The sequence below is a fragment of the Lontra canadensis genome, unplaced genomic scaffold (assembly GCF_010015895.1).
Source record: "Lontra canadensis isolate GAN:19392208 unplaced genomic scaffold, GSC_riverotter_1.0 scaffold128, whole genome shotgun sequence".
NCBI classification, from domain to species: Eukaryota; Metazoa; Chordata; class Mammalia; order Carnivora; family Mustelidae; genus Lontra; species Lontra canadensis.
This window is the reverse complement of record NW_022631122.1, coordinates 2,059,535-2,087,425: the sequence shown is the minus strand read 5'-3', so window position 1 is coordinate 2,087,425 and position 27,891 is coordinate 2,059,535. Positions and strand designations below refer to the sequence as shown.

The 27,891-nt window shown below is 52.3% G+C and overlaps 1 protein-coding gene and 1 pseudogene across 1 annotated transcript; both read right to left on the bottom strand.

Moving 5' to 3' along the window:
• Positions 1–1,610: 1,610 nt before the first annotated feature.
• FAM174B (family with sequence similarity 174 member B) lies at positions 1,611–27,891 on the bottom strand. The gene is made up of 3 exons (XM_032842346.1): positions 27,342–27,891; positions 10,435–10,566; positions 1,611–2,150 (listed from the first exon to the last, which is right to left on the bottom strand). The coding sequence occupies exons 1-3, from the start codon at positions 27,689–27,691 to the stop codon at positions 2,147–2,149; spliced, it is 486 nt and encodes a 161-aa protein (XP_032698237.1). The 5' UTR covers positions 27,692–27,891; the 3' UTR covers positions 1,611–2,146.
• Positions 23,811–23,931, bottom strand: LOC116857909 (annotated as a pseudogene).

Here is a 27,891-nt window from a genome sequence, read left to right as displayed (position 1 = left end):
TCTGGAGACACCCCAAGATGCTCCAAGCACGATGAAGGCTCAGTACTTCCTGGCCCGAGCGGCACCCTCCAGGAAATGGCCAGGTGCACCCACGCAAGCCTAGGGAAACGTCCAGCCCTTGCCCCCCTCTCCGCCAGCCCCACCGCATTCCTAAACTGTCCTCTGAACCACCAGGGCCAAGCCCCGTCCCCGGGACCCCATGCCGGCACTCCTCCCAGCCGTGCGCCCGCACCCCCGACCACGGAACGGTGCCTTGCTGGTGCCTCCTCAGGACAACCCAACCCAGGCACACATGGGTCGCGCCCAAAGGGTTTAAGAGCCCGCGGGCTGAATCCCCGGGATTTGGAAGGTCACTCTTGGTGGCGGCCACGTCTGCCAGGCCCAGAGGAAAGCACATGGCAGGTGCGTCGGATGCTGCTGTGTAAGGAGGAAGCACCTGGCTTTGTCACACACAATTCCTGTTCCAAGTTTCGGAGGGCACCCAGCCCCCAGGCGGCCGGTCCCGCTGAGTCACCGCTCTGGCCCATGAGCACCCTGTGGAGGGGAGAGGTAAAGCAGGCCCGCCCCTTGGACAAACAGGGCGGAGGAGGGCAGAAGGAAAAATGACCCAACCCGTGAGCCAGGAGGGAGCAGAGGGACAGGGGCTCATACAGGCCAGCTCGGCACTGCACCCCTCTCAGAGCCGTCTCCCAGGGGAACACCCCGCTTTCCTGAAGAGGCCAGCGTGTCTTCCCAACAGGCAGGGCTTTGGGCACCCAGGGACCCCAGGGACCCCACAGGCCCTGCACCACTGACTGCCCTTCTAGGAAACTGACCAATCTGAGAACAGGCGAGTCAGAAAAGGCTGTGGAGTTTTCATCCAAAGCCCACGGTGCAGGCATCCGCAGGCAAATGCAGAAACCGTGCAGAAAGTCAGAAAAGAGGGGATTAAAAAAGAAAGAAAAGCAAAACTCGTCTCCAGAAAGAACAGAGCCCCAGGGCTTGAAGGTCACTGACAACAGAGGTTTAGCAGAAGCTGCCTGGTTGTAGCAGATCATCTCGACCCCCAGCCCAAGAAGTCAGTCCCGCTTCTGGAAGCCAGCAGACATCTGGGCACGCAAGCTCAGAAACAAGCCACCCCCACCCCAACGTCCCGCCCCCGCCCCACACAACCCCCAACCCACACCTTCGGGAGGGCCCCTACTGAGGCAACCTGCTGGGTCCCACAGGCTTTCCACTCCATCTGGCCCGGACCCCAAACCCATCCCGGACGCCGTGCCTTTTCGAGCCAACCCGATACCCGTTCATCTGAATCACCACAGTGATTTTTTAAAATTCCATTTCCAAGAGCGACAGTGTAGAACAGGGCAGAGAAACACACAGAGGACATTCCTAACCAAAGGCTGCCTTGTACTGTGTCATCCCCCCCAACCACCACCAGAAAAGGAGAAATGATTCTACATGCACACACACACACACACACACACACGCACACACACTCCCATGCACACACCTGTATACGCGCATATGGGCAGGTTTTTCCCGATACTCAAAATTCTTTGCGAATTAGGTATGCCTGATTCCCCTGAACCCCTTTAAAAAAAAAAACGGAAGAAAAGGAGCCAGAAACACCAGTTGTACTTCTGCTAGGGCTGCCTAGCTCTCAACATTTCAACTCTGAATTTTCGCACAGCCATCGCCAAAAGCAGGCCAGAATCTGACCAAACCCAAAAGATCACCAAAAGGGCAGATGTCTGAATGTTGTAGATCCAGGAGAGCAGAATGTCAGAGATTATAAGCTGAGTATCCTTCAGGCTTTTGCGTTTTCGGGTTCCTGTTAACTTCTGATCTTTACCCTTTACTTTTGTCAACAGTTACCTTAAATTTTTTTTTTTAAGTCAAAATGTTTCTACGCCTGCCCCTGAGCAAGGCAAAAGCCCTCTTGAGGAGGAAAGGGTGAGATTTTAAAGGGGCGTCCAGAAGGTGGTAGAGGCGACTCTGCTGTGGTGACAATCTGAACCGACGCTGGACACACGCAGCGGTGCCAGAGTTTCATCAACAATGTTTGTTTCGGTCTCAACACCTCAGAAGAGACAGTTTCCGGATGCTTCACACCCCAGGCGGCAGCTGACTGATCCACAGGATGCCAACATGCTGCAAACAGATTTTACCTGAAAGAAAAGGGAGAACCAGTCAGTGCCCTCGGCAGAAACCTGCATCGATTCTGACCCTAACAGCCTCCATCCTGCAGGCCATATTTGCCAACCACAGGACCTTTGAACATACTGTCTGGAAAGTAACTCCTCCTTTCCTTTCAGGTCCCAGGATCTCAGGATCTCAGGATCTCAGGATCCCAGGTCCCCAGGCAGACTCCCTAGTACACAGCTTCTTTTGGCCTTGTATCCCTGCTTCCGACACCAGGGCAACCACTAAAAATGTGAAAATCATTCTGGGCCATACAAAAGCAGGCTGACAGCCAGATTGGACCCACGGACCAGAGTTTGCAGATCCCTGGTTTATGTCATTATCTGATTCACATCCGGCTCTAGCTTAGGCTGGGAGCTCCTTGAAGGCAAAACCCTTGTCTGAGCTCACTCATCTTTAAACCCCCAGCACCAAGCACATGGTACCGGGCAACGCGGGTGTTACAAGGAACATTTGTGCAGTGAGCGCAAGAAAGTTTGAAAACTAAATCCATTCAAGACATCATCCAAAGAGACTCAGGAAAGGAGAGAAAATCCGCGAGGTCAGAGCCATCGCTGTCCTGTCTTCATCTTTGCTCACAGGCATCACAAAATCACACATGCAAAAACAGTGGGGACTTAACAGAGTTATAAAGTAATGAACTTCTTTTCAAGATGTTACATGATCCCCCAATACAAATATTATCATTATCAGGCAACTACTTTCTAAAGGACACGAACATTGTATTTTTAGGAAATATACACCAAAGTACTTGCTGGAAAGGGACATGATACATGTAGCTTACCCTCAAAGAGTTCAGAAAACAAAAACAAAAACAATCCGTGGGCACAAACACAGGGCCATCAGGCAAATGAGGCAAAATGTTAAACCAGGAAAATCTGGGGGAAGAGTATACTATTTTTGTTTTCGCAACTTTTTTTAAGTTTGAAATGACATCCAAGTAAAAACTCCTTTCAAGGAAAAAACCCAAATACATAGGGGCATCCTCCAATTGGCCGCTAGGGTGTCCTCCTCAAAAGACCAGAGGACGAGAAAGACAACCACCCCAGCCGTGTCCTGTGTGGGGTGGGTTTCCCATGTGCTCCTTCCGCCGGGCTCGGGAGTGGGGGGCTCACCCCCGCCGACTGACATCCACGGAGCCCAGGCACTGCCCCCACTCTACAGATGCAGACTGCCAGACCTCAAGTGTTCAAACCTGGCCTGCCCACCCCCTACCCCCACCAGTCCGGCTGCATCCCCTGCAGGCTCCATGTTGAGGACGGCGGGCAGGGGGCCTGGGGACAGAGAGCTTTCAAAGCTCTCAAAGACCAAACCAAGAATGGGCATGTCGACATTGCTGATCTAGTGGCAGCACCACTTGGCGATGCTACAGGAACATGTCCCAGGGTCCTCCGCCACGACCTCTACGGCGCCCATTCCCCCGGGCAGTTGTGCACACCCGTGTGCTTCTACAGAATAAACACACACGAAGGGTGGCGTGGAACAGGGAGGACACGGCGGACCCCCATGAATCACCACGCTCGGCACAAATGGGGAAAACAGAGCTTCCGCTCGATCTGGGCTCGTGCAATCGCCCCCGGGGGGCACCAGCTCCTTCCACCTCTCTAGAGGAAGGGAGCCCCATGGCCAGTCTGAGCAGTCCGGCTGGCTTCAGACGCTCTGGTGACACTATGACTCAGGAAGTTTCAGGGGACCACGGACACGGACCCTAGGTCTCCTCATTTCCTCTTGCTGCCTCCCCAAGCTCATGCAGCTTTGAGGTTCTCCTCAGAAGGGCTCTGGGGGGTGGGCAGAGGCTCACAGCCACAGGCCACCTGGTTCTCCCTCTAATCACTCAAACTCGCACAAGCCATCAACTCCCCCTACAACGCCCTCCCCCCTCCCTGCCCCTTCACCGACTTTGGGGCGCTTCCTTTCAAACCAGTCATGGGCTTCACCTCCTTTGGGAAGAGCTTCCTGCCCAGGAGAGCCACCCCTCCTGGCTGTCCACAGCACTCCACTTTCCTCCCCTGCGGTTCTCAGGCTGCCTGGTAAGTGTCCATGCTCCTGGCTGTCTCCGTCTCTGCACGAGCTCCGAGCTCCGGGAGGCAGGTCAGGCTCAGCCTTCCGCCCTCAGTGAGAGCGTAGGCAGAGATTTCTGAAAGGACTCTCGAGCCTCGTTCTCCCCACCCCCCCCCAGAATAGCCAAACTGCTAACGACACTCCTGTTGTCATGAAGATAAACCTGAAATTGTCTCCACGCTGAGCCTTCCCCGTCTCCCCCCTTGGAAGTTCCCTGAGAGGAGAAGACACATCTAGGTTCCACGCTCTGTGCTTATTCCTTTCAAATCTCCAAATGTCCTATCCAGCGACACTGGGTCATAACCATCGCAGAGAAGGAGAGGGACGTGTCCCAACCTGTCGCTGCCCCATGCTTTGTCTGTCAGCACAAAGCCACGGAAGCACCTGTCTCTGCACCTGTCCAGCGCCCTGGCAGCTGACCTCTCCATGCAGTGGTGAAGGACGCCTCGGGAAAAGGGCACGCGGGCCCCAGGAATAAAGAACACAGAAGCCGAGGGAGGGAGGGAGGAAGCGAGGCCCTGTCTGCGAGTGCGTGTGAGACAGACGGACGTGAGGCTCGCCACTGCCTGTCAGCACTCCTGTGGCCTTCATCCCAGGACACGGAACACAAAGGACGCACGGGATGACATGGCTAGCTTTTACAAAAGCGTTTTTATGATTATTTGTGCTGGGTTTTGTTTTTTGGGTTTTCTTTCCTTTTTGCCTGATTCTTCTGTAGCTCTATAAACTCTGCGTGTGTGTGTGTGTGTGTGTGTGTGTGTAGGCGGGAACCTGAGTAAGTTGCATTCACCCAGTGGTAAATTTTCATTCCCACGCAAATTCCCGTCTGTGTAGGTTCTCCCCTCATGGACACGAAACTCAGAGAGTTTTCAGGTGCACGATACCTTATCGAGAACGGACCCCGCATGGCCGATACTTCTCAGGGAAATAAAAAGGTCTCACGACATGCCCATTGCACACACACAAGCTCGGCGCCCTGTAAGGAGGAGGGCGGGTAAGCTTCATCCCCAGGGCTCCGGGGAGGACCCTCCTACCGTTTCAGGGGCACGTGGGCTACTCCAGCATCTCCGGGGAGCGGGGCCCTGCCCGTCAACGACTCCTTCCGGGCCTCAGAAGCTCACAATGCCCATTGCCTCCGCGTCTGTCCACAGGTTGGTGCTCCCAACAGCTTTGTTTCTTACTCTAGAACCTTCTTTCCAGAAGACGAGGAAGCACGGGACAGGCAGAAGGGCCTTCTGAGCCCAGCCTTTCAGAAGTCGCTGTGCCCAGTGCACTCAGCAGCCGCCACAGGGTGTCCCTGGGGACTATGAGCCCTGGGGCCACATCTAGGACAAGCGAGTCAATCTGTTTTCTCACCTCCTGCTGCAAACAGCCACCCAACACCCTTGTTCCAAAGACAAGAGGCCAGGCCTCTCTCATGAGAGTCCCACAGGAAGCTCTACCCCGGAGAGGGCGGGAGGCAGGCATTTCTAGAATGCGTGACGGTATATTCCCAGAGGCCACAGCCCGTCTGAACCTGAGAGGCAGAGGGACAGGGCCGGGACACAGGGTGGGGGGGAATACCGTGGCTCCCGGGCTCCCAGCAGCCTACCTTCAGGCTGCCGGTGTGACAGCCCCCGGTACTGCCCACGAACGGACACGGGCCTCCTGTTGGGGAAACGCCTAGAGGGGATCACGGAAGTCTCCCGTAATAAAGTGGGTGTGCACAGACACCCAAACACCAACCACAGCCGCACACTGGGCCAGCCCAGCTCAAAGCACAAACACCCGGGACTCAGAAAGCTTTGTGAAATACGGAGTCGTTCCAAAATCCCACGGTTCCCTGTAATCCGCGAAGCCATCATTGCTTTCCTCTAATTAGCCTTTTTAAGGACAGAGCTAGAAATTCATTTCTACGGACTCTGTTGCCCTCCCCCCCCCAGCCCCCACCACATCGGGCCCTAAAGCGCAGAGGTCTTACCTCACGGATTAGAGCACCCCAGCTGCATCAGAGCCCTAAAAAGGGGACTCTGCACAGACGCCTCGCCCTGCCCACCTTCCCCCCATCTCCTGCCTGGCTGATGCGTCCAGGCTCTAAGTCACAAAGTGTTATCAAAGAAATGCCCTCGCCACAGTATGAACTTAGCGAGTTACCACCTCACTGCCCTGACGCCCAGAATACAGCTTTCCTCTCTGTGTTCACTCAAAACGCAACCCAGGGTCCCAATTCAGCCACATCGTTCCCCAGAGGGAACCCCGATATTTAGCTGAGCGACGTCTAAAGAGGAAAGACAAAGTGCCCGGGAACGGATTGTCAGGTGCGGACAAGGAAGTTCCCCAAAACACTAAACCAAACATAAAACGGATCTTAAAACTCTCGTTCTTTCAAACTTATTGACCTATAAAGTTGTTCGGACTGCGTCATTCAGGTGGAAAACGATTCCAAAGCAGCATGTGTTACACAGTCCTACTTCTATTGAGAAAGAACAAGAAAGAAAAGAATATTCACAGATATGTACTCATACACACTCTAGTGGTTACCGTTAAGCAGTGAGATTACAGGCAATTATATTTTTCCTTTCTCTTAGCTGTACTGTCCACAGCATACGTTACACTTGTACTCAAGAGAGCTGTTGTTCCGTCTTCCTAAATAGTCAGTCGCCTTTGGGCCTGAGGACTGGAGCAGTCTTGCATCTCGTGACCCGACTCCAAATTCACTCGCATCCTGATAGCATTTCAACCCACAAACAACGGAAAAGTCCACCAGGAGCTACTTGAAGTTGAACAGACACGGAGGCCGGGGGGCGCCCGGCAGTAAGGAAAGCCTGTGGCGGGCAGCCGAAAGGCTGACACCAGAAAAGTACGCTGAAAATAAGAGCTAAATACTCGATTTTCTAAAATACTCGATGGAAGACACTGGAAACACACCCAAAGGAAGCTTAAGGAAGGGAGGCAGAGCCCCCAGACCCCTCTGCCTTCTCTGCTCAGGGAGCAGCTCTCCTGCCATCCCTCAGCCCTGGAAAGGGACATGTCGCCAAGTTCGTCTCCCCCCACCCCCTGCCCTTCCTGGTCGCGAACAGCTCTCAGCTCTTGAGCCCATTGCTGTCTGCACTGCTGCTAAAACCTCTGGAGACATCAGCGTGCCTGAGGGGCTTAAAGTAATGCCTGTATGAAAAACTACCATGCAGGGTCCCTGGGTGGCTCAGTCGGTTAAGCATCTGTCTTCCACTCGGGTCATTATCCCGGGGTCCTGAGATGGAGCCCCACGCTGGGCTCCCTGCTCGGTGGGGCATCTGCTTCTCCCTCTGCCTCTGCCCCTGCTCACGCTCCGTCTCTCAAATGGATAAATAAAATCTTTAAAATAAATAAACAAATAAAAATAAAAATTACCGTGCGTTGAGGGGCTCCGTGCTACTGCTGTGCGAGATGGAGGACGAGTGCCCATTCACCTGGGGAACACTGACAGGTGGTTCAACGTAATCATTTGCTTCTAGAAACAAAATCACTAGGTTGAAGAGATCACCGCCTCCCTGCCTTCACCACGGCATTATGGCTCGACCGTGGCCAAGACATGGCGAACATCAAAGCGTCCGTTGGCAGATGAACAGACCCAAGAAAATGGGATATACACACACAATGGAATATTATTGGGCATAAAACAGAAGGAATCCTGCCATTTTCAACAATAGGGATGGACCTTTAGGCCATTACACTAAGTGAAATAAGCCGGACAGTGAAAGACTAGTACCACATGACCTTACTCATGTAAGGAATCTCAAAAAAAAAAAAAAAAAAACCTCACAGAAAAGGGTCAGATTGGTAACTACCCGGGGCAGAGAGTGGGGGGGGGGGGACTTGGGTGAAGACGCCCCAAAGGTACAAACTTCCAGTTAAGAAATAAATGAGTACTGGAGACTGAATGATGGTGTGACGGCTTCTGCCACCTTACACAGCGTATCTGAAAATTTCTACCAGAGTACCAGCATCCATACAGCACAAACCGTCAGCCCAGGAAAGGTGCCTGCTCCAGTGTCTGAAGAACTAAGACGAGCTGTGGAATTTTCTTAATCTGACAGTGGTTTCAATATGTACCTTCTTTCCAACAACACCAGACACAATGTCAACCCAGTGGTCTTCGGACCAGAGTAACACGTGTATCCGCGTACCCCAAAAGGGCCCCCTTCTCCACCTCACGCCAAAGTACGAGTCTAAAGATAGGACATCTGGACAGGCTGACTATTGTATTTCTCTGGTACGGTCTTTTCCTGTCTCGTGAGGTCTGTGGCTTCCACCGTGGGTTCAGTCACTAAATACGGATGGGATTTTATTTAGTGTCTCGGAATCAAAACAGTACATTGACTCATGTAAGATTCTCAAGGGCTCCCCATGGTATAATACTCCCCAGCCTGTAGGACGCAGCAGATATTTTTCATGGTGACTCAAAATGAGGACATAGTTTTCTTCACATTATGTTTTATTTCTGTGCATTTGATGTGAGACACATAAAATGGCTAAGCAATAAAACCAGCACAATCACTAACTTTCTCGTGTGTGTTACGCCGTTGTACGGATGAATTTCACCAATTGTTCTGATTCTACTCCAAGGGGGCTACTTGCCTAACATGAACGTGCAAATTATAGCTAATGGTTTGCTCAGCTATCTACAATAAGCAATCCACGTTTTAACATTTACGTGTTCTTAGTAAGATTGAGGTGTGATTCATTAACAAACTCTAATAGTAGTATGTGTATAAACATGATCACGCAGCCATTTTTTCAGACATGATGCTAAAACAGTATTTTTAGGTTAAAAATATACACATATAAATTTACACTTGCAGATATATAATAAATATATATATATTGGGGGATATATCTAATATATCTGGGAATATAACTAACAAAAACTTATAGAACATTTATGGAGAAATTTTTGAAAGTACTGAAAGACATTTTTTTAAATAGCTAAATAAATGGAAAGTCGACCCACATTCATAGATTGGAAGGGTTCTCATAAAGGGGTTGATTCCCCTTAAGCTGATACACGGAGTCAAAACCCCAAACTTGGTTTTGTTGATTCTGACAAGTGATTTATACAGAAGGGCCAAGAATGGCCAGGGCTGTGCTGATAAAGAACTAGTCAGGAGAGGTGGGGGAGACTTGCCTTCTCAAGGATGGAGAAGCTTACGTGTCACCTTGACCGAGTCACAGCGTGCCCAGATATTTGGTCAAACGCTGTCCTGGGTGTGTCTGGGAAGGCGTTTCTGGGGGAGAGTGACAATTTTGGCAGTAGGCCAAGTGAAGCAGATTGCCCTCTCTGATGGGGGTGGGGTAGGAGGGAAGTCACTCTCCTCGCGGACTTTTCAAGCTGGGACGCTGGTCGTCTCCTACACCAGGACCGTGACGCACACCACTGACTCCCCTGGTTCTTAGACCGTCAGACTTAGACCTTGAAAATAAATCTTTCTGTTGGTTCTGTTTCTCTGGAGAACTCTGGCAGGGAGGGCTCAGGGTGGGGTCCAGCCCAGACCTGTGGCTCCCTTTTGCTGGTAATAACTGGAACTTTGGGCAAACAGCTTCCTCTTCTCTGAGGCTTTAAGTCCTCATCTCTAAACAACGCTTTCCCCAGCCTTACAGTGATCCGAGGGACCATCCAAAAGGATCCAAAAACCAAACTACAGCCCTAAAGTCACAAAGGCCTTCTGACTTTCCCACGGGGCCGCCTTCAGGTCACACCCCGGCCTCTGGAGCTCATCGGCAAATTCCACCCAAGGAGTAACCCCCACCCCACCCCATGCTCTCAGTTAGGAGTGTTGGTGAGGCTGAAAGAGAAGTGCCCTTTTGTGTGCACCCCGTGTGGCGTCTGCGGCTGCTCGGACACGGCCCCCCGCCCCGGCAGTGCGGGACAATCCCGCTGTCTGACGTTCAGCCCTTCACGCAGACCACGCTTCTCCTGCGTCCGCATCGGGGGGATGTGGGAGTAACCGCTGCTCCGGAGTCCTCCCTCTGCTGGCTTTCTGGGGGCCGTGCGTTCTCAGAAGGGATCCAAGCGGTTCCCTCCGTAGCAGAACATCCCGAAGTCAAGACACGCCACCAAAGAACAAGGACACGTGGACGCCACACCTGGCCTCGCGTTGTTTTCCAAGGTGAACCGCCCTGCCACCCCAAGCCCCGAGAGCCCTGGGGGGAGCTGCTGTCCCCAGCCCATACCTGTATTTGATGTCAAATACTGTGGAGTCCTCGTCCTCGTCGTCCTCCTCGTTCAGCGGAGCCATCTCCACGCGCTCGGCGGGAGTAGTGATGATGTCGTACTTGCGGGTCTTCTTCAACCTCTTTCCCGACCTGGAAGAAGACAGGCACGTTGCTGAGAACGCTAGGACCCCCACAGGTAAGTCACGCTGCCACCTCCCGCCCGGCTCCCAGAAGCCCCGGCGAATATCCCTGCCCCGTCCTCTACCGACTTCTGACAACGCTAGCCCTCCGGGTCCTCAGCCACAAACGGGAGAGGATCCTGCCTGCCCTGAGCACTGCAAAGCCCAGTCATCGAGAGAAATAAGACCCCAGTGCGGTATTTTTTTTAAAGGGTAAAACATGCAAAGAACATCTGCGATGAGCAGAAGATTGAAACGCTCACGGAAGACAGGATCCAGCACAGCGTCTGCACGGGCGTGACACACCTGTCCTCTCGCCCCCTTGCTCCCTCACCCCTAACCTGCCCCCGCTGTATCCTCGCATCACTGCTCCCAGCACAGGTGGCATCGAGAGCAGCACCCATGGGCCACCCAGGTGGGATCGGGGTGGGGCTCGGGTACCCTCAACCTCTGTGATCACAGGCAAGCCAGCGATCCCAAAGCCTCCACGTCCTCCTAAATACAACAGGATAAGGACCGTATTTGTCCCTCCCAGGCAAGAGAGGATTAAATGAGACGGTGTGTATAAGGAACCTACACACAGGAGGCTCTCAGCAGAAATTACTGTTAGTGATAATAATAAAGAGAAGTGCCACAGCCTCTCTCAGACGACAAGGACTTGTAAAAACAAGCCGATACTGTTTCCACCATGAGGATTTATGAGGACAGTGAGTTATAACGCTAAGCGTCTACCTCCGGGATGGTAAAGGGTCACTGTGGGCCACAGGGAAAGTGCTAAGACAAGGCCTTCAGTCTCCAGCATTAGTCACACTGCACGTAGGATATAATATTCATCTGGGCCTGGCTGAAAGTTTATGACGCCGCTGGGAATAATACCATTATCATGACTACCAACGCTCTTTGCATTTATTTCTCCACGATCTTGAACGTTTTCCCAAATGCCTCGTAGTCTATGCTGTCCCTCCTCCTTTTTGAGTATAGCTGATACTATAAGAAACCAAGCCCCTCCTACCCACCCCCCAAAAAAATCATCAATGGGGCCCTGAAGGATCCTATGCTCCTGCAGACGGTAAGCTGCTCCCAGGTGAGGACCAGGTCCAAGACACACACACGATCTCTCGGTCCCCAGCGCACAGAAATCTTCGGTCAGTTTGTACAATGATGAAAGGAGAGAGGCTCACTTTCAGGTTTTTCATAATTTCTCTGCTACAGCAAATTGTTGTCTTACCTAGTGTGCTCTACCAAAAGCATGAAAAGTGTCGTTTACATGAGAAAATACATATATTTATCTGCATGTGTATCTGTGTCTTTGGCACAAAGCACCTTTGGTAATCCATAATACCTGCTCCTCAGGGTTCTCTGGTAGAAAAGGACCGTCCCGTGACCTGAGGGCTTGAGGAAGCCCCATGTGGACGCCCAAAGAGACACCCCGAAATGGTTTCAGGCTAAGGAGTCGCAGGGCTATTGGTAACTGTTTCTCAGGATCATTATTACCCAAAAAATCACCTTCCTTCTTCCTGATTGTTTAGAGTATTGTCATGAGAAAATTAACCTGTTTAATTTAAAACAGGTCCCTTAAACAGTTACCCAAGGGACAAGCTGGGAGATACCGCCAGGCTCTAGAATGTCGTGCCTACTTGCTTTGATGCCAACCATTCCAACCACATGATCTCAGAAAAGAATTTTATACCCCAAGATTACATCAGAGGTATAACGGTTAATTGTATGTATGTAATAATATGTCAACTTGACTGGGCCACGGGGTGTCTAGACATTTCATCAACATTATTTCTGGGTGTGTCTGTGAGGGTAATTCTGGATGAGACTAACATTCAAATTGGCGGACTAAGTAAAGCAGACTGCCCTCCTCAGTGTGGTGGGCCTCGTCCAATCAGCTGAAGTCCTGCCCAGAAAATAAAGACTGATCCTCCCACAAGTAAGAGACTTCCTCCTGCCCGACTGCCTTTGACTTGGGACGTTGTTTTTTGTTTCTTCCCTACCTTTAGACTTAAACTGAAACATTAACTATTCTTGGGTCTCAGGCCTGCCAGCCTTGGGATGGGAACTTACGCCATCATAAGCTCTTGGGCCTCTAGTTTGCACATTCACCTGGCAGATCCTGGAACCTGTCAGCCTCCATCATCTCGTGAGCCAATTACTCAAAAAATGTGTTTTAATCTATCGATTGTATTAATGCAAATGATTAATTAATGTAGTAATAACATAATTCACAGGTTATATATCGACATACATTCCGTGTGTGTGTGTGTGTGTGTGTGTGTGTGTGTGTGTCTCCATCTATCTTTCTATCTTCTTGGTCCTGTTTCACTAGAGAACCCTGACTAGTGTGAAAGGCCATTAGCAAGGCCTCATACATGCTTTAAATGCCAGTTTTGACCTAATGAGCTGAAGAAATTACATTTCAAATGATCGACTCTCTGAGACACAAAAACTTCACAAACAGGAGCCATGTCACTGTCCACTGTCGGACATGTTAAGAGGGACACGGGGACCTGAGAGAAGGTAAAGAGACTCAGACTCCTCGGCAGAGCCTCCCCGGACGAGCGCCCTCCCAGGCGGGCAGGTGGGTGGGCGATCACTGCCTGACATGGGACAATGTGCTGCCCTCAGCAGAGAAGAAGGCGACCCCTCCTTCTGCAGCCGCGTACAGCTCAGCAGTGGGGAAACCTCTGAACAGCCCATGAGCCTTTCCTGCACCCTCGAACGGTCCTGGGGCTGGGGAACAGGGCCACCCTGCCCCAGAGAACAGAAAATGGACATCTCTCTAGTCTAAATCACCTCGCCCAGTCCTGCTCTGTCCTCTCTGCGTGTGGACACTCTAACCTGTCTTTTTAAATTAATACTAGTTCATAATAATTGAGCTCTTGCTGGTGCCAACTAAGCTATTTACACAGAGGACACGCAGCTTCTCCGTAGTTGAGAAGGCAAATCTTTGGTTCTAGAGCCCAGGTGTAGAATCAGACCTGAGTTCATAACCCAGACATACGCAGGACTGGAAGTGGGGCAGGGTGGGGAAGGGGACTGGGCAGGAGAGCAGCTCCCCAAAACTGTGGGGCCCGGAGCTTCCATCTAAAGAAGGAGATTCAGGAATGAAAGAAGCCTGGCCCCCAGCATGGCCCTTGACATGGTTTCTTCTTCCCGGAACAAGGTCCCTTTAAAGCAGGTGGCCTCAACGAAGGGACAGCAAATGGTGGTTTTAAGTAAAAGTTTGCATTGTGTTTCACAGGAACAGGCAAGACCAGAGAAGTTCTGAAAGACAAAGGATCCTTCCACGGGAGCCAAAACACACATTTCTAACAGGACAGAGGAGACGTTCAAGATTCTTGTACTCTGAAATGTAATCCTATAGCCAGAGGATTTGTTTACTCAAAGGCCCTTTCAGCAGCTGGTCAGAAGCAGGTTTCCCAATGAGCGCCGCCGGTGCAAACACAAGGGACAGGAGCAGAGCTTTGGAGCTAAGCAGGCCAGCTTTGCGGGGGTGGGGGGGGTTGTCTTTCGCCCTAGCCCTCCCCCACCAAGAGGAACACAACCAAACAAACCCTTAAGGGTTGGGGGGTGCAGCGTTCATATCCACAAACTGAGGTAGCGTCCAGACATCCAGACATGGGGTTCGGACCTCAGCTCTGCAATTCCTTCATTATGTGCCTCTAGGCATATCCATTTCTACCACTTGCCTGGTGCAGTTGGGGTGCCAGTGACGGATCCCCAGGGTGCCTCCCTGCCCCAACCACCCCATGGGGCCACAGCTTTCCCATTTCCCCAATGAGCCTTCCCAGGACACCCAAGTCAGGTGTCCCCGTTTCTTCTCCTGTGGTCTCCATTCATGGGCACTGCTCCCACTATGGGCCACCATCTACATGTGACTCTCAAACCCGTGTGGCCCTCTTGCATCATCGCTCCACTGGGGTGACAGTGATGGCAGCCACCACGATGGGCACGCTCAGTGCCAGGCATCACACCCATGGTCTTACTGGAGCCTCCAGCCAGCGAGGCATCATTGAATCAAAGAAACGAAAGCCAGAAGCACTGAGTGACCTGACCCACAAATCTAGGTCCAGCACATTCCAGAACCTCCAACAAGAGAGCAGGAGACTCAGCTGGGACACCCGGTGTCCCCACACCCTCAGAGTGGGCACTCTCAGGCAGCTAGAAGTCCAACTGCGAGGGCTCTTGGTGGTCAGCTGTCTCCTGCCCCCGCCAAAAGCAACCAACGGAAGACTGTGTAAACGAAAAGAAGGCACGCCGTGCTTCTGACAAGAAAGCTTCAACCTCCATACTGATGTCAAGGCTCCCAAATGAATCTACCAATTTAATTAAATCCAATAAAATACTGGCAGATTTTTTGTGGGGGAATCTAGACAAGTTGATCCCAAAGCTCAGAGAAGGAAAAATTTTTTAAAGGGTAAAAAGAAGAGCCAGGAAAATTCTGGAAAAGAGGAGTATGAAGGGAAATGGATCCCAACTGAGTGTTTACCCAAGCCTGGGGGTTGGGAGGGAAATGGGGTTCTGCTGACGGGCTTGGAGTTTCTTTCTGAGGTGATGAAAACCTTCTAAAATTGACTGGGGAGGGGGCGCCCGAGTGGCTCAGTCAGTTAAGCAGCTGCCTTCAGCTCAGGTCAGGATCCCGGGGTCCTGGGATCGAGTTCCGGGTTGGGTTCCTTGCTCAGTGAGGAGCCTGCTTCTCCCTTTGCACGCTGCTCCCCCTGCTTGTGTGCTCTCTCCCTCTGTCAAATAAGTAAAAATCTTTTTAGAAAAAATTTCTAAATAATAAAATAAAATAAAATGGAATGAAGAGATTGTGCACAACTCCACAAACACTAAAAACCATGAATCAGACACTTTAAATGGGTGAATTGTATGACGTGGGAATTCTATCTTACAAAGTTGATATTAAAAATAGGGAAAGCTATGTATATATTTAAATGTGTATGTGCATACGTTATGTTCATTTCTACACTGTTAAAATCTCTGCAGAGTCACAGGAAGCCGACAGCACCCAGAAAAGGAGGCGCAGTGGCCAGGGGGCAAGAGGCAATATTATTCTCAACATACACTTTGGCTCCTCTGGAATTCCGAACCATGTGAATATACAACCTATTTTTAAAATGAACAAACAAGGAAGTAAGATTTGAAGTCAGTAATTAAGATAACGTTTTTAAATGCAGCAGGCACGTGTCAGGCCGGCTCTTTCCTGGAGCTGGCCCAGGGGCCCCTCTGCCCGGCCCAGAGCCAGCACTGTCGCCCCCGCAGGTGACTCTAGGAGCCAAATCCAGCAGCCGGACTTTCCCCCCAGCCTAGCTGACTTCATTTTTAATCCCTTTAAAGTAGTTCCTTAGGGGGCGCCTGGGCGGCTCATCCGTGAAGCCTCTGCCTTCGGCTCAGGTCATGATCCTGGGGTCCTGGGATCGAGCCCCGCATCCGGCTCCCTGCTCTGCGGGGAGTCTGCGTCTCCCACTCCGTCTGCTTGTGCACTCCTGCTCTCTGCCTCTGTCAAATAGTCTTTAAAAAATAAATAAAAACGAAAAATATGTGTCTATTTGTAAAAAAGTAAAATAATAAAAAAATAAAGTAGTTCCATAGCTCAAGGACCAGCACGCTGCCAAAACCACACTACTTGGCTTTTTTTGGTTTTTTGGGTTTTTCGTTTTGTTTTGTTTTAATTTTATTTATTTACTTATTTATTTGTCCGAGAAAGAGCAAGCGAGCGCACACAAGCAGGCAGAGTGCCGGCGAGGCAGAGGAAGAGGCTCCCCACCGAGTAAGGAGCCCGATGTGGGACTCAACCCCAGGACCCAGGGATCATGACCTGACCTGAGCCAAAGGCAGCGGCTTAACCGACTGAGCCACCCAGGCGCCCCAAACCACACTACTTGTCACAAAGATGACGTGTCACCTTTGACATTTAGAAAAATTCATAAAGCAAATGAGAACAAAAGGAGGAGGGACCAAGTCAAGCAGCTGTCAGCAGGTGGCCGAGACGCCCCGCAGCCACCCCGAAGCCTTAATGCCCGCTGGGGCTTCTGCGCTGGGGTCAGAGGCCCTCCCCACTCTGACCCTGAACCTGCTGCACCTGCGTTCTCAGAGCATAAGATGCAAGTGAGCCTTCCCTAGAAAACTAAGTAAACTTGGAGAAAGAAGGACCTCAATCCCAAAAGCCACCTCCCGGTGTCCCTGCAGGGGAGCAGGAACGGGAGAGGCAGGGACAACAGGGCGGACCCTGGAGAATGGGCAACGACTTGGACTTGGGCCCGAGTTCGAGCAGTGAGGACTCCACTGCCTCCCACCAAGACAGCCTTCCTTCCTGCCCTGCCTTGGGCCCTGCAGCAGGCTCCACCCAACACCTTCCTTTTACAGCAGTTCAAACAAGCCCCCGAAAGAGGGAAAGAGCCGTATGAACCTGACCTTGCACTGCTCCCGACGGGCTCCTGGAGACACAGCTTTTCCTCCCGTGCAGCACAAGCTTCAAGGTCTCCAGGGGCCCCGCTCCAACGCAGCTCCCGTCCAGCCCTCCTGAGCACAGCAAGAGCCTTCCAGAAGCACCCGAAGTCCCTCCACACCTCACCCCTGTGCTCGTACCACACCCTCCCCACCATGTGGGGCTCCTCCGACGTCCCAGCACCCAGCTCCAGGTCAAGCACCGTGACTCAAGGCACCAGGTCAGAAATTCCAATACCCCCAAGCCCCCGGCCCAGGCAATGGAAACCAGTGAAGCAGGTCTGGGATGACAGAAACATAAGAACAAACAGGATGGCAGATGGTGACCAATGCTCTGTCTCCCAGCCAGAGACACGAGGACTGGTGCTCTCCGCCCCAGCCGAGGCAGATGCCCGCCCGTGCCTGTCACACGAACATGGGCCCTGGGTCTCCAGGTAGTCCCATCCATCCAGAAAAGCAGACCTACATTTTTGATGCAGAGACTTCCGATTTTTAAGTGTTCTCGACCCTTTCCATTGTTAAAAACACTGTGCGCATCCGAGCAACACAAAACAAAACACGCATCCAGGGACGACCAGTTTGCAAACCCCTAACCATCTCCTGGCCGTGGCCATGAATGTGATGCTTAGCCTGAGGGACAGCAAACGACCCAATCAAAACTCAGGAGCCTAGACGGATGGAGTGATGGACACGTTCAACCCATACACTTCCTCACACCCGCTCGCCAGCAGCTCATTTGATGGAGGGTACCAGTCACTACTTAGACAACCTGGCTGCGTCCCCCCCTTCTTGGGCCCTATCCCCGTGGGGTTAAGAGAGTGCCGTCATTTCTGACCGAGCCCAATGCCCGCATCCAGCACACAACAGGGCGGGGGGCACACCGTACCCTGGGGGCGCTCACAGTTCATCTGAATACGCATAACCCCGGGGAGCTCCATTACAAGCCTTAGGGCTCCCGTTCATGCTGCAGCTTCTGGCCTGCACCTGCTCCCCACACTTGTTTCTCTCCCCCTCTGTAAATCCCTGAGGGTCAGATCTGACTTTCACTCTTCCGAGACAACATAAGCACAGCCCAGCTTTAACCTGTCGGAGGAGTCGCACGCAGTATGGCAACGGCAAATACACCAAGACCCGTTCCTCCAGCTCCCCAGCTGTGTTTGCCAAGGGCTGGGTCCTCCTCGTTTTCCTACGACGTGCCGGATGAGGCAAGCGGGGCATAAGGCAAGGAAGGCGGCCTCCAGAGGCAGCTCCCTTGGTTCAAGGGCAGTGGCAAGATGACCAAGAGGGACACTTCTGATGGACCCAGCGGACCCAACTACAGCTTGGAACCTCTGAGGTCACCATGCCTTGGGACACATGTCATGAATAGCCTTTTCGGCATCCACCTGTCCCTGCCACATGGTAGAGGAGGCCTGGGAATGTCACTCCTCACTGCCAACATCCCCAACTCAGGGACAGTCACTTCCCACAGAGGCTCCCAACCTCTCCACCCCAAGCCCAGATGTCCAGATGTGTGGCTGGAATTTCTGTGAGCAAGTTTCACTGGACACCACCTTCTTCCTCCCATTCTCCCCTGGCTGACCGCTCCCGTCCCTCTGCCACCCTTCTCCAGGCCCTTCAGTGTCCCCGACACTCTCCTCTCCCTCCTCCTCTTCATTCACTCAAGCCTCCAGGCGTCCCTACCAGTCCTTCCAGCACCTTCCACAGGTCTCCACAACCATCCTGAGTCCCCACGATAGCCACATCATGACTCACACACTCACTCAGCAAAGTGATAAAGTATTAAGCCCCTAGCAGGGCCGGCAGTCCTAAGCAGCACTGTGATTCCCTCCTCCACTCCTCTGACCCACCACAATTCCCCATGTCCTCCAGCTAGAACCATGTCTTCCAAAATCCACCTGCGACAACGGAAGGGAGGGGAATGCTGGCTCCAAACCCAGACTCCGGCCTTTCCCCAGCTGCACGTGCCTTGATTTACTCATCTGTAAAGTGGGGACTCTGGCAGCACACCGCTCACAGGAATGAGGAAACACATAGAAAACGTTTAGTACAGAGCATGGTGCACGGTAGAGGTTAATTAACATCAGTGGCTGCTGTTATCATCACCACGATTTCCAAGTGATCCCTTGCTCCAACCCTCCCCACAGCAAACCCTGCTCAGCCATTTGGTCCTGGAAGGGCCTCTTCATCCCACCCCACACCAAGCCCTAATCCTCCACCTCCCCATTTTCCTTGCCAGACTGTTCTGTCCCCCACCAAAGCCCCCGTGCCATCCTTTTGCAATTTATGCCTTTGTGTGCAAGTCTTACTTTTGATCCATCATTCCCCAGCTGAATTGGAGTCTTTCTTCTCTACCCAGTAGAGTCACCCAAGGGCACTATCCCGTCTCCCAGATTGAACAGGCTCTGGTGTGTTCCCCACAGCACAGTTCCCCCTAGGCTCACAGTGGGTCTCAGAAAATACACTGGGAAGAAAGCTTGATCCTGTCAACCGTGTTTTCTCATGGGTCCTTGACCTCTGCCGGGGAGACCCAGCTGGAACAAACCAAAACCCAGCCCACCCCCGCCTGGAGGCCCAGAAAGGACTGAGCTGAGCAACAGAACACTTGTGCATGGGACGCCTGGGTGGCTCAGTCGCTTAGCATCTGCCTTTGGCTCAGGTCATGATTCCAGGGTCCTGGGATCGAGCTTCACGTGGGGCTCCCTGATGGCAGGGAGCCTGCTTCTCTGTCTCCCACTCCCCCTGCTTATGCTTCCTCTCTCGCTGTCTCTCTGTCAAATAATAAATAAATAAAAATCTTTAAAAAAAAAAAAAAAAAGACAACTGTGCTTAAGTTCTGCTTTTCCTACAAACTCACTGGATGACCTCAACAAACCCTCCCCCGCCCTGTCCTGGGCCTCAGTTTCTTCATCTGTACAATGGGGTAGAGGGAGGGAGGTCAGGGGAGCTCTCCATGCCACGGCCTCTCCTCTGCTCCGAACTTGCCAGTGAGCATGGATTTCCCCCCTTCCTGCGCCCCCTGGGAAAATAAATACCAAGTCCGGGTTCCTGGCAGATCACCCTTAGATTAAGCACACATTTTTTTAAGTGAAACCATGACAACATGCGTCTAAATTCACAGTCCCAGAAATTCCCTCTGCAAAGAGTTAGAACCAAAGCCATCAGCCATAAGACTAAAATACCAGCACAACCCCTGAAGCCTTCTCTGCTTAAGTCTGGAAGCATGCTGTGCAGACACTAACACTGGGGACCCCCACCCCTTGTGTGCCAAGAAGGATCTGCTTTTGTAAAGCCCCCGAAACCAAGGCATGCGCAGGCATGAGAGTTTACAGGTAAAGCCGTCAAAGGCAGAGGGCTCAGGGTTAAATTAAAGAGGCATTTTTCTCCCTTCCCAAACTGATAGAAGAAATCAGGGGCAGGTGTGCTGGGTCCTCCCAGGCACATTAATAAGTGCAGCCATGAGGCACCTCCTCCACTCCGTGTCCTGCGTGTCCAGGGAGGCTCACACAGGTTAAGAAGTCACCAATTACCTTTGAGAGCAGCCCAGAGGCAGACGCACCTGCCTGATTATTTTGGCCATATGGCTGTATGCTCATTTACAGGCAGAAGCAAGGCCAAAACGTTGGGTATAAATTAGTTCTGTTTTCAGAACCATATTTTGAAATACAATAAGACACTTAGCTGTTTAAAGGGGAACCAGGGGCTCAGTTGACTCCATGTCATCCTAAACACCCCCACAGGCGGCATATATGGCAATTAGTGCTGGACACTGAAGGCCCAGAAAAGCTCAGTAAACTGCTCACTTCGGATGACCAACAGCCTTGCAGCCCAGGCTCCCAGGAGGCACCGGCACTCCTGATGTCTCAGGCTCACTGTTCTCTGTTACGGGGCTGTCCGGTGTACTGTAGGGCGGGCCGCAGCATCCTTGGGTTCTAAATTCTGGATGCCAACAGCATCCCTTTCCGCAAGTCATGACAATCAAAAATATCTCCGGGGGTGCCTGGGTGGCATCTGCCTTCCGCTCAGGTCATGATCCCAGGGTCCTGGGACCGAGCCCCACATGGGGCTCCTTGCTCGGCGGGGAGCCTGCTTCTCCCTCTCCCTCTGCCCCTCCCCATCCCCACTTGTTCTCGCTCTCCCTCTCTCTCTAATAAGAATAAAATCTTTTTTTAAAAAATTACATATCCAGACACTTGCCAAATGACCCCAAGGGAGCAAAATTCCTCCCTGGAGGAGAACAACTTGAGGGAACTTACGTTTCCCATGTGCTGTGACTGTTTTTTTAACTTCATGGAAAACAGAACCAAACATAAACTCTACCCTCGTTTAAAAAAAAAAAAAAATCTGCATTTTTACTGCCTTAGATTTATTTAACACTCTTTCTTCAATGTCATATATAAAATTAAAGGCTGGCGGGGGGCTGACCATATGAAAGTGGCCAAAAGGTACAAACTTGCCCTTGTAAGACAAATACATATGGGGAGTGCGTTGTAAACATGACCACCGCAGCGAACACTGCGGGACCGTGTACCCAGGAGCTGCTTAAACCAGTAGATCCCAAAAGTTCTCATCATAAAAAAAAAAAATTTTTTTCCCTTTTTCTGTTGGGTATGTCGGTGAGATGACAAGTTCGCTAAACTTATCGTGCATTTCACAATAAATGTAAGTTGAACCACGAAGCTGTCTGCCCTCCACAAGCACAGTGCTGTATGCCTGCTTTAACTCAATGAAACCGAAAAAGGAAAAAAAAAAAATCCACTAAAAAATTAAAAATTAGGATAAATATGTTTCACTTCTATATCTTTTCCCCCAATTCGAAACCTTGGTCAGACCATGAAAAAATGACCTGACACTAACAAGCTCCCCAGTCTCTCTCAAACTCATAAAAAGGGACTTCCCTTGCTAACCTCGCTCTGCCTAAGGCTCTGGTTTGTTACAATAATATTCTCCTACTAACGAGCAATAACTAAAACCACGTCAAACAGTAAGTCTCCCCAAATCCCGAAAGTATCAAGCTTCTATGTTTTCTCTTAAATAACATTTGTTCTTATTATAAATGTAAACACACAGGCGATGGGAAATTTGGGGAATCCAGGGTAAGCAGGAAAGTCTTCGTTCCTCTGCCAAGAGCTGGCTTAGGAAGGTGACTGAGCTGTTGGGGTCCTGACGTCCTCAAGTCACAGGGGTGCGCACCTCTGCCATGGATGCAAGTGTGACTGCTGGGCAGTGTCAGACCACCTAGAGCTCATCTTTCTCCGCATGCCCCAGGAAGCACCACAACCCTCCTTCCACATAAGAGGACTGTACAAAGCTTTTGAAATAAGAAGTGGCTGGGAAAGCAGCCAGCAGAGACCTGAGAAATGTGGCCTCCGCAGTGGAGAATCCACGGGGAAAGGAGTGTCATGGTGGAGGGGATGGGTTCCCTGCCTGGTCTCCACCCTGTTCAGAGGACCCTGGAGAGTGAGGTCAGACTCCTCCCAGATCTCAAAGAGCAAGGTGAGACCTCAGAGTCTCTGATGCCACGCAACCCACCAGATAGTTCTAAACATCAAAAAATTGGAGGAATTGCAGTTTTCTGCTTCCTAGACACAGCGTCCTTGTCGATTCCCTTCCAGCTTTCAGAAACATACCAGGTAACAGACCCGGGGGAACAGCCCCACTGTTAGCTGTGCAGAAACGCGCCCAGAATCGCATGCGCACCCGCGCACATGCACACGCACGAACACGTGCACGCGCACACATGCGCATGCACACGTGGAGGGTGCAGGCGCGCAAGCCGCCTTTCCCTCCTCCCAAATTTGTCTCCGGTCCCAAAACAGTGTTCCTTAATGATTCAGATACATGAAAAAGGTATCATTGATTCTGCAGACGGAGGGATCTACTTGATTAGTAAGTATTGGATGGGGGGATGCTCCATCTCAGCAGAAACTTGGAAAATGCCAAAAAAAAAAAAAAATGAATGACCAAATTACACCCATCTGCCCGAAACAGTGAGAAAGTCAGGTGGTACTAAGGATCCTCCATCTGTGAGGGGGGACCCTCAGGCACTACCAGCAGGAGGGAGAACTGGTACAAACTCAAGAAAATCAAGTATGAGTGGCTTGGGATCCAAAATTCCCACTTGTAGATGTATACCCCAGACACTCACACAGGTCCTCAGGAAGACAGAGCCAAAGACACAGCCAGGGGCTGACTGTACAGACAGGGAGAGCAGTAGTGTCCACTGTCAAGAAATTCAGATCATGTAAAAACATCATCTGAAAAATAATAATCACCGTCACCCACAAACGTGCACACAGGCATAGATTTCTTTGCATATTCGTTATATGTGTAATTTATTATTTAAATGAAATCATACCATGCATGCTGTTGTGTAACCCGTTCCACTCAATAATGTACAGTATTAGATCAATGTAGTCATTGATCTAATTTTTTTTTTTTTTAAGCAGACTCCATGCTGAGCATGGAGTCCAGGGCAGGGCTTGAATTCCCAACCCTGAGATCAAGACCTGAGCTGAGATCAAGAGGCAGACATCCAACAGACTGAGCCACCCAGGCACCCCCAGCGTCATCATTTTAACAGTTAAACAGTATTCCATACTTCCCATAAATTATTAACCAAGACCCAATATTTTCAATACCAAACAACTGCTCTGAACTTTGCTGCCCACGCACCTTTGCTTCCTCTTCTAATTAATAAAACTGGAAGAAGGAAGATGTATCACAGTGAAAAAAGTGTGTACCTTGGGGATGGAATTGCTTCATTAAAGGTATACATATTTTTCATGACTGTATATATTCTGTATTTTTAGTTTTCAATTAGCAATAATCACCCCTTGGATAACCCTCATTGGCTACGATGCCGCCACTGCACAAAGTTTCCGTGTTTTTAGTTTTAACAGTTTCCTTGGATCCACACCTTTTCTGTTGTCTGGCGAGGTGGCTCTAGGGAAAATAGACAATTGGGCTAGAGTTGCTGCTTTATAAGCAGTAACCTGACTAAGCTCTTTCTCCCTGGTCTGTGTTGCTAAGGATCACCACAGAGGGTCACCATCCAAATGAATTCCTACTTCGCAGGCTTCCGGCAACAGCCGTGCATGGAGTCACAGAGGGCTTTTTGAGGAGTATCAGTAGCATAAAATACTTAGGCATTCCATACTCCTTTGCTAAAAAATATCTTCAACAGATGCCAGCATGGGCTTGGAGGCTACCCGGTGCTAGAGAGACACACATGACCAAGATCCAGCTCTGCTCCTGGGAGCACCCCATGCTGGAAAGCAGAGGGACACGTTCAGTGACTGTCTCCTGTCTCGAGCCCATGCAGGAACTTGAAAGCCCCAGCGTGCTCTGGGAGCTCTGGAGGGCCCCGGCTGGGGAGGCTTCTCAGAGGGAGCAGAGGAGAGCAGAGAGCAAGGAGGCAGCCGTGGAGTCAGGATGGCGGAGGGGACTCCAGGCAGAGGGTCAGAGTGGGGCAGAGCATGCAGGTCCCAGGCCCCCAGGACCTGGAGAACCCCCGGAAGTCCAGCGAGGAGGGGGCAATAGGCAGAAGCTGACACAGGGGTTCAAGAGGGAGGCGGGGCCCCTGTTCGAAGAGCCAGCATCATCCGCACACTGACGAGCTTGTGCGGGGGGACACAGGTGGGCAGAGGAAGGACAAGACCAGAGAGGGAGGATGGACAGGGGCAGGGACGAGACTGGCAGCAGGAACAGCAGCGGACATGAAGGACATTGCTAAGACTTAGTAGGGAGTCAGCCGAGCAGAAGCTCCGGCAAGTGAGGGGGCTCCCATGGGGGAGGGACATGGGCCCAGGCGGAACAGCCTCAGTGTCACTGGCAGGGTGGAATGGCCAGGACTCAGGGACTACACGGAAGCAGGACACCCAGCCAGAGCAGCAGGTGGTTGGGAGGCCTGATGGGCTGAGCCTGCTGAGGACTGTGGAGGGGGGAAAGGCCACGGTACAGACCACCAGCAAGATGGGCCACCTGCCCTGCCTCAGCCGTGGATTTACAGCATGTTCGAGAATCTGGTGGATAACTCATTCTGCTCCCTGGAATGTAACTTTCTCCTCTGCAAAGGAGCCCATGGGGACTGCGTACCATCAAGCCCGTCCCAGCTGTCAAACGCTGTAAGTTCCCGTCTGCCTCAGAGACCAGGGTGACCGCAGCCCACCTGCAAACTCACCCCAGCGAGAACACCGGCCCTGGAAGAAGCAGCAGATCACACACATGACCAGCTTCTATGAAACCAGAACCTTCTTCCAACACTGCGCAAACCCTCCAACGAGGCTTGAGTATCCGCTCTCCTCCCGCCCCAACACGCAGCTCACATCTGGCCCCATGCTGCTTGCTTTTCTTCCCCACCCCTGGGTAATAAGGAGCAGACCAGCAAAATAGTTCAAATGCCTTCTTAAAAAGTACACTGCCTTGTAGACTTGGAGGCCTATTTTGAGCAAAATGTTTCAAACCTCCATGCTCAGAGCTGCTCTAGGCATCAAGGCTCACTCCAGCTGAACAATCGGGAGGTCAGTAAAGGACTAAGGTACCTCCACTGAATGCCAGGCCGGCGGGGGACACTGAGACCCTAGGAGGGACTGAACATCCCTGCTGTCAGGCCTGTGCACTGAGTATAGGAGCTTGGCACTAAACCCAGCCACCCAGCATGGCATGAGAAGGGTTGTACAGAAGATGCACAAGGCTAGGGCTGCGGTGGGCCAGAAAAGGAAGTGATGGCCTCACTCGGATGTCCAGAAAACCACACAGAGGAGGGAGCCTGGGAGCTGGGCCTTGGGGCCGTCATGGCAGGTGTGCAGCAGAAACTGGCCCAGGGCTAGGAAAGCACAGACCAACACCATGGAGCATAAAGAAACAAGCAAGTGACAGAGAGGAGGCTCAGGAGGGCTGGCTGATGGCCACCAAATGGGCTGGGCCCAGTTTGTAAGAGCCTTGAATGCCACACCCAGTAACAGCTACACAGGGAACCACTGAAATTTGGAAGCAGAGGAGTGAGGGCAGTGGAAAGGATGGGGGGGTGGGCAGGAAGTCAATGCCCCAGTACATCAAGGGCATCAGCATGGTGAAGAACAACGTGGGCTGTGCCAGGGCAGAGGATGGGGGAGGTGGATGTGAAAACACGCCCCCCCTTCTCCATTTTCTCAAGATCTCTGGCATTTAATCCTACAGACCCACAAGGAAACACTTTGACTCAGAGTCACACAGCAATAGCAAACCTCAACAGATAACTCCTGACCCTGCCTTTCCAGGTCTGGTTTCCGCTCCTGTGTTGAAAATGCTCCCCCGGGGAGAGCCAGACCCTGGCCCCAAACCTCCAACAGCTGATCAAACAGTAAAGCACACTGTGTACACTTGGAACGGGCCGGTGGGCAGTGAATAACAGACACACACACCCAGATTTCCCAGCGGCCCGCCTGAGCAACAGGACACATTTATTTGGTTCATTTCCTGCAAAAACAGGATTTTCCAGGCATTTGGGGGAAATGACCTCCTTGCATTCCAGGTAGCTTTTTTCATCTCTACTCCAGGGACCCACGACTCCCTTCCTCATTTCCCAGACACTTTCTCCCTGAACTTGAGCAGCCGACAAAAGCCTCTTCAGGACCCCTCATGGCCCTGTGCGTCTTCACTGGGGCAAGCTCTGTCGGCAGGAGCATAGGAGAGACATTTACATGCCCCAACAGAAAGTCCCTGAGACCACCAAGGTCGCCATGCACCCTAGAGTCCAGTTCCAATCCCCGGTGCAAAGCACACCTCCAGCACATGTCCTGGGCACATCCCTGAGCCCTAGACACTGCTTTTTTGGGTAGCACAATGAAGGAAAAGGGAAAAGGCAGGTGGGGCATTAAGGAGCCTGGGAAGCAAAGGAGGGAAGGATAAAGGTGGGTAAGGTTAAAGGCAGACGGGACCTGGATTCAATTCTACCGCCACCACTGAGTCTACTTGGATAAACCACCCTGCCTCTCTGGAGACTTTTCCCCCATCTGTGAAATGGGTACAAAACTAAATTCCGTGTAAAAAAATGCGAAATTATCAGAATCCTTAGCGCTCCTGTTAGCGTTAAACATTCGCAGAGAGTTCAAAGGCAGCCAGCATCTGTGACAGCTGCCGCTGAAGGAGGCGAACATTTCTGAACCGTGTCCGGGGGGGAAACCGGACAGAGCGCGCTCCTGCAGGACAGGGCCCGGAGCATCTGTGCGCGCAGGTGCGGCGGGCGCGCGGCGACCGCTGGCGGGGCAGGTCGGCCCGCGGGGGAAGGACGGGGGCGGCCGGACCCACCTGAAGACGCGCAGCAGCAGGCAGGCGATGAGCAGCGCGGTGAAGGCGCACGCCACTATCACGGCCGCCTTCAGGGTGGGCAGGTCGCGGAGCAGGCTGGAGATGCGGGTCACCAGGGCGTCGCCGCTGCTGTTGGAGCCGCCGCCGCCGCCGCCGCCCGCCGGCGCCCCGGACCCCGTGCGGGTGGCGTTCCCGGGCCCGGGGCCGGGCGACGGCCGCGGTCGGCGCTCGGGCTCGGGCGGCGGCGCCAAGGCGGACTCGGCTCTGCGGGCGCGGGCGGCGGGCGCGGCCAGGAGCGCGAGCAGCAGCAGCAGCGGCAGGAGCGGCGCGGGCGGCGGCGCGGCGCGCATCGTGCGGTCGGGCGGCCGGGGCCCCGCGGGGCGCGCGCGGCTCAGCCCGGGTCCCGCACCGGCGCCGAGGCCTGCACCCGGGGCTTCCGCGGCGGAGGCGGCTGCGCGGTGCTCGGCAGGAAGCTGCGGCGCCCGGAAGAGCCGCAGCCGCCGCCGCTGCCACCAACACGTTGCACGGAGTCATTCGACGGGCCGCGGCC

Coding starts and splice junctions, on each gene's coding strand:
- FAM174B (XM_032842346.1), bottom strand. CDS start 27,691: ATGCGCGCCGCGCCGCCGCCCGCGCCGCTCCTGCCGCTGCTGCTGCTG. Junction 10,567..27,341: donor CTGCTGCTGCGCGTCTTCAG/GTGGGTCCGGCC, acceptor GTCTTCTTCCAG/GTCGGGAAAGAGGTTGAAGA.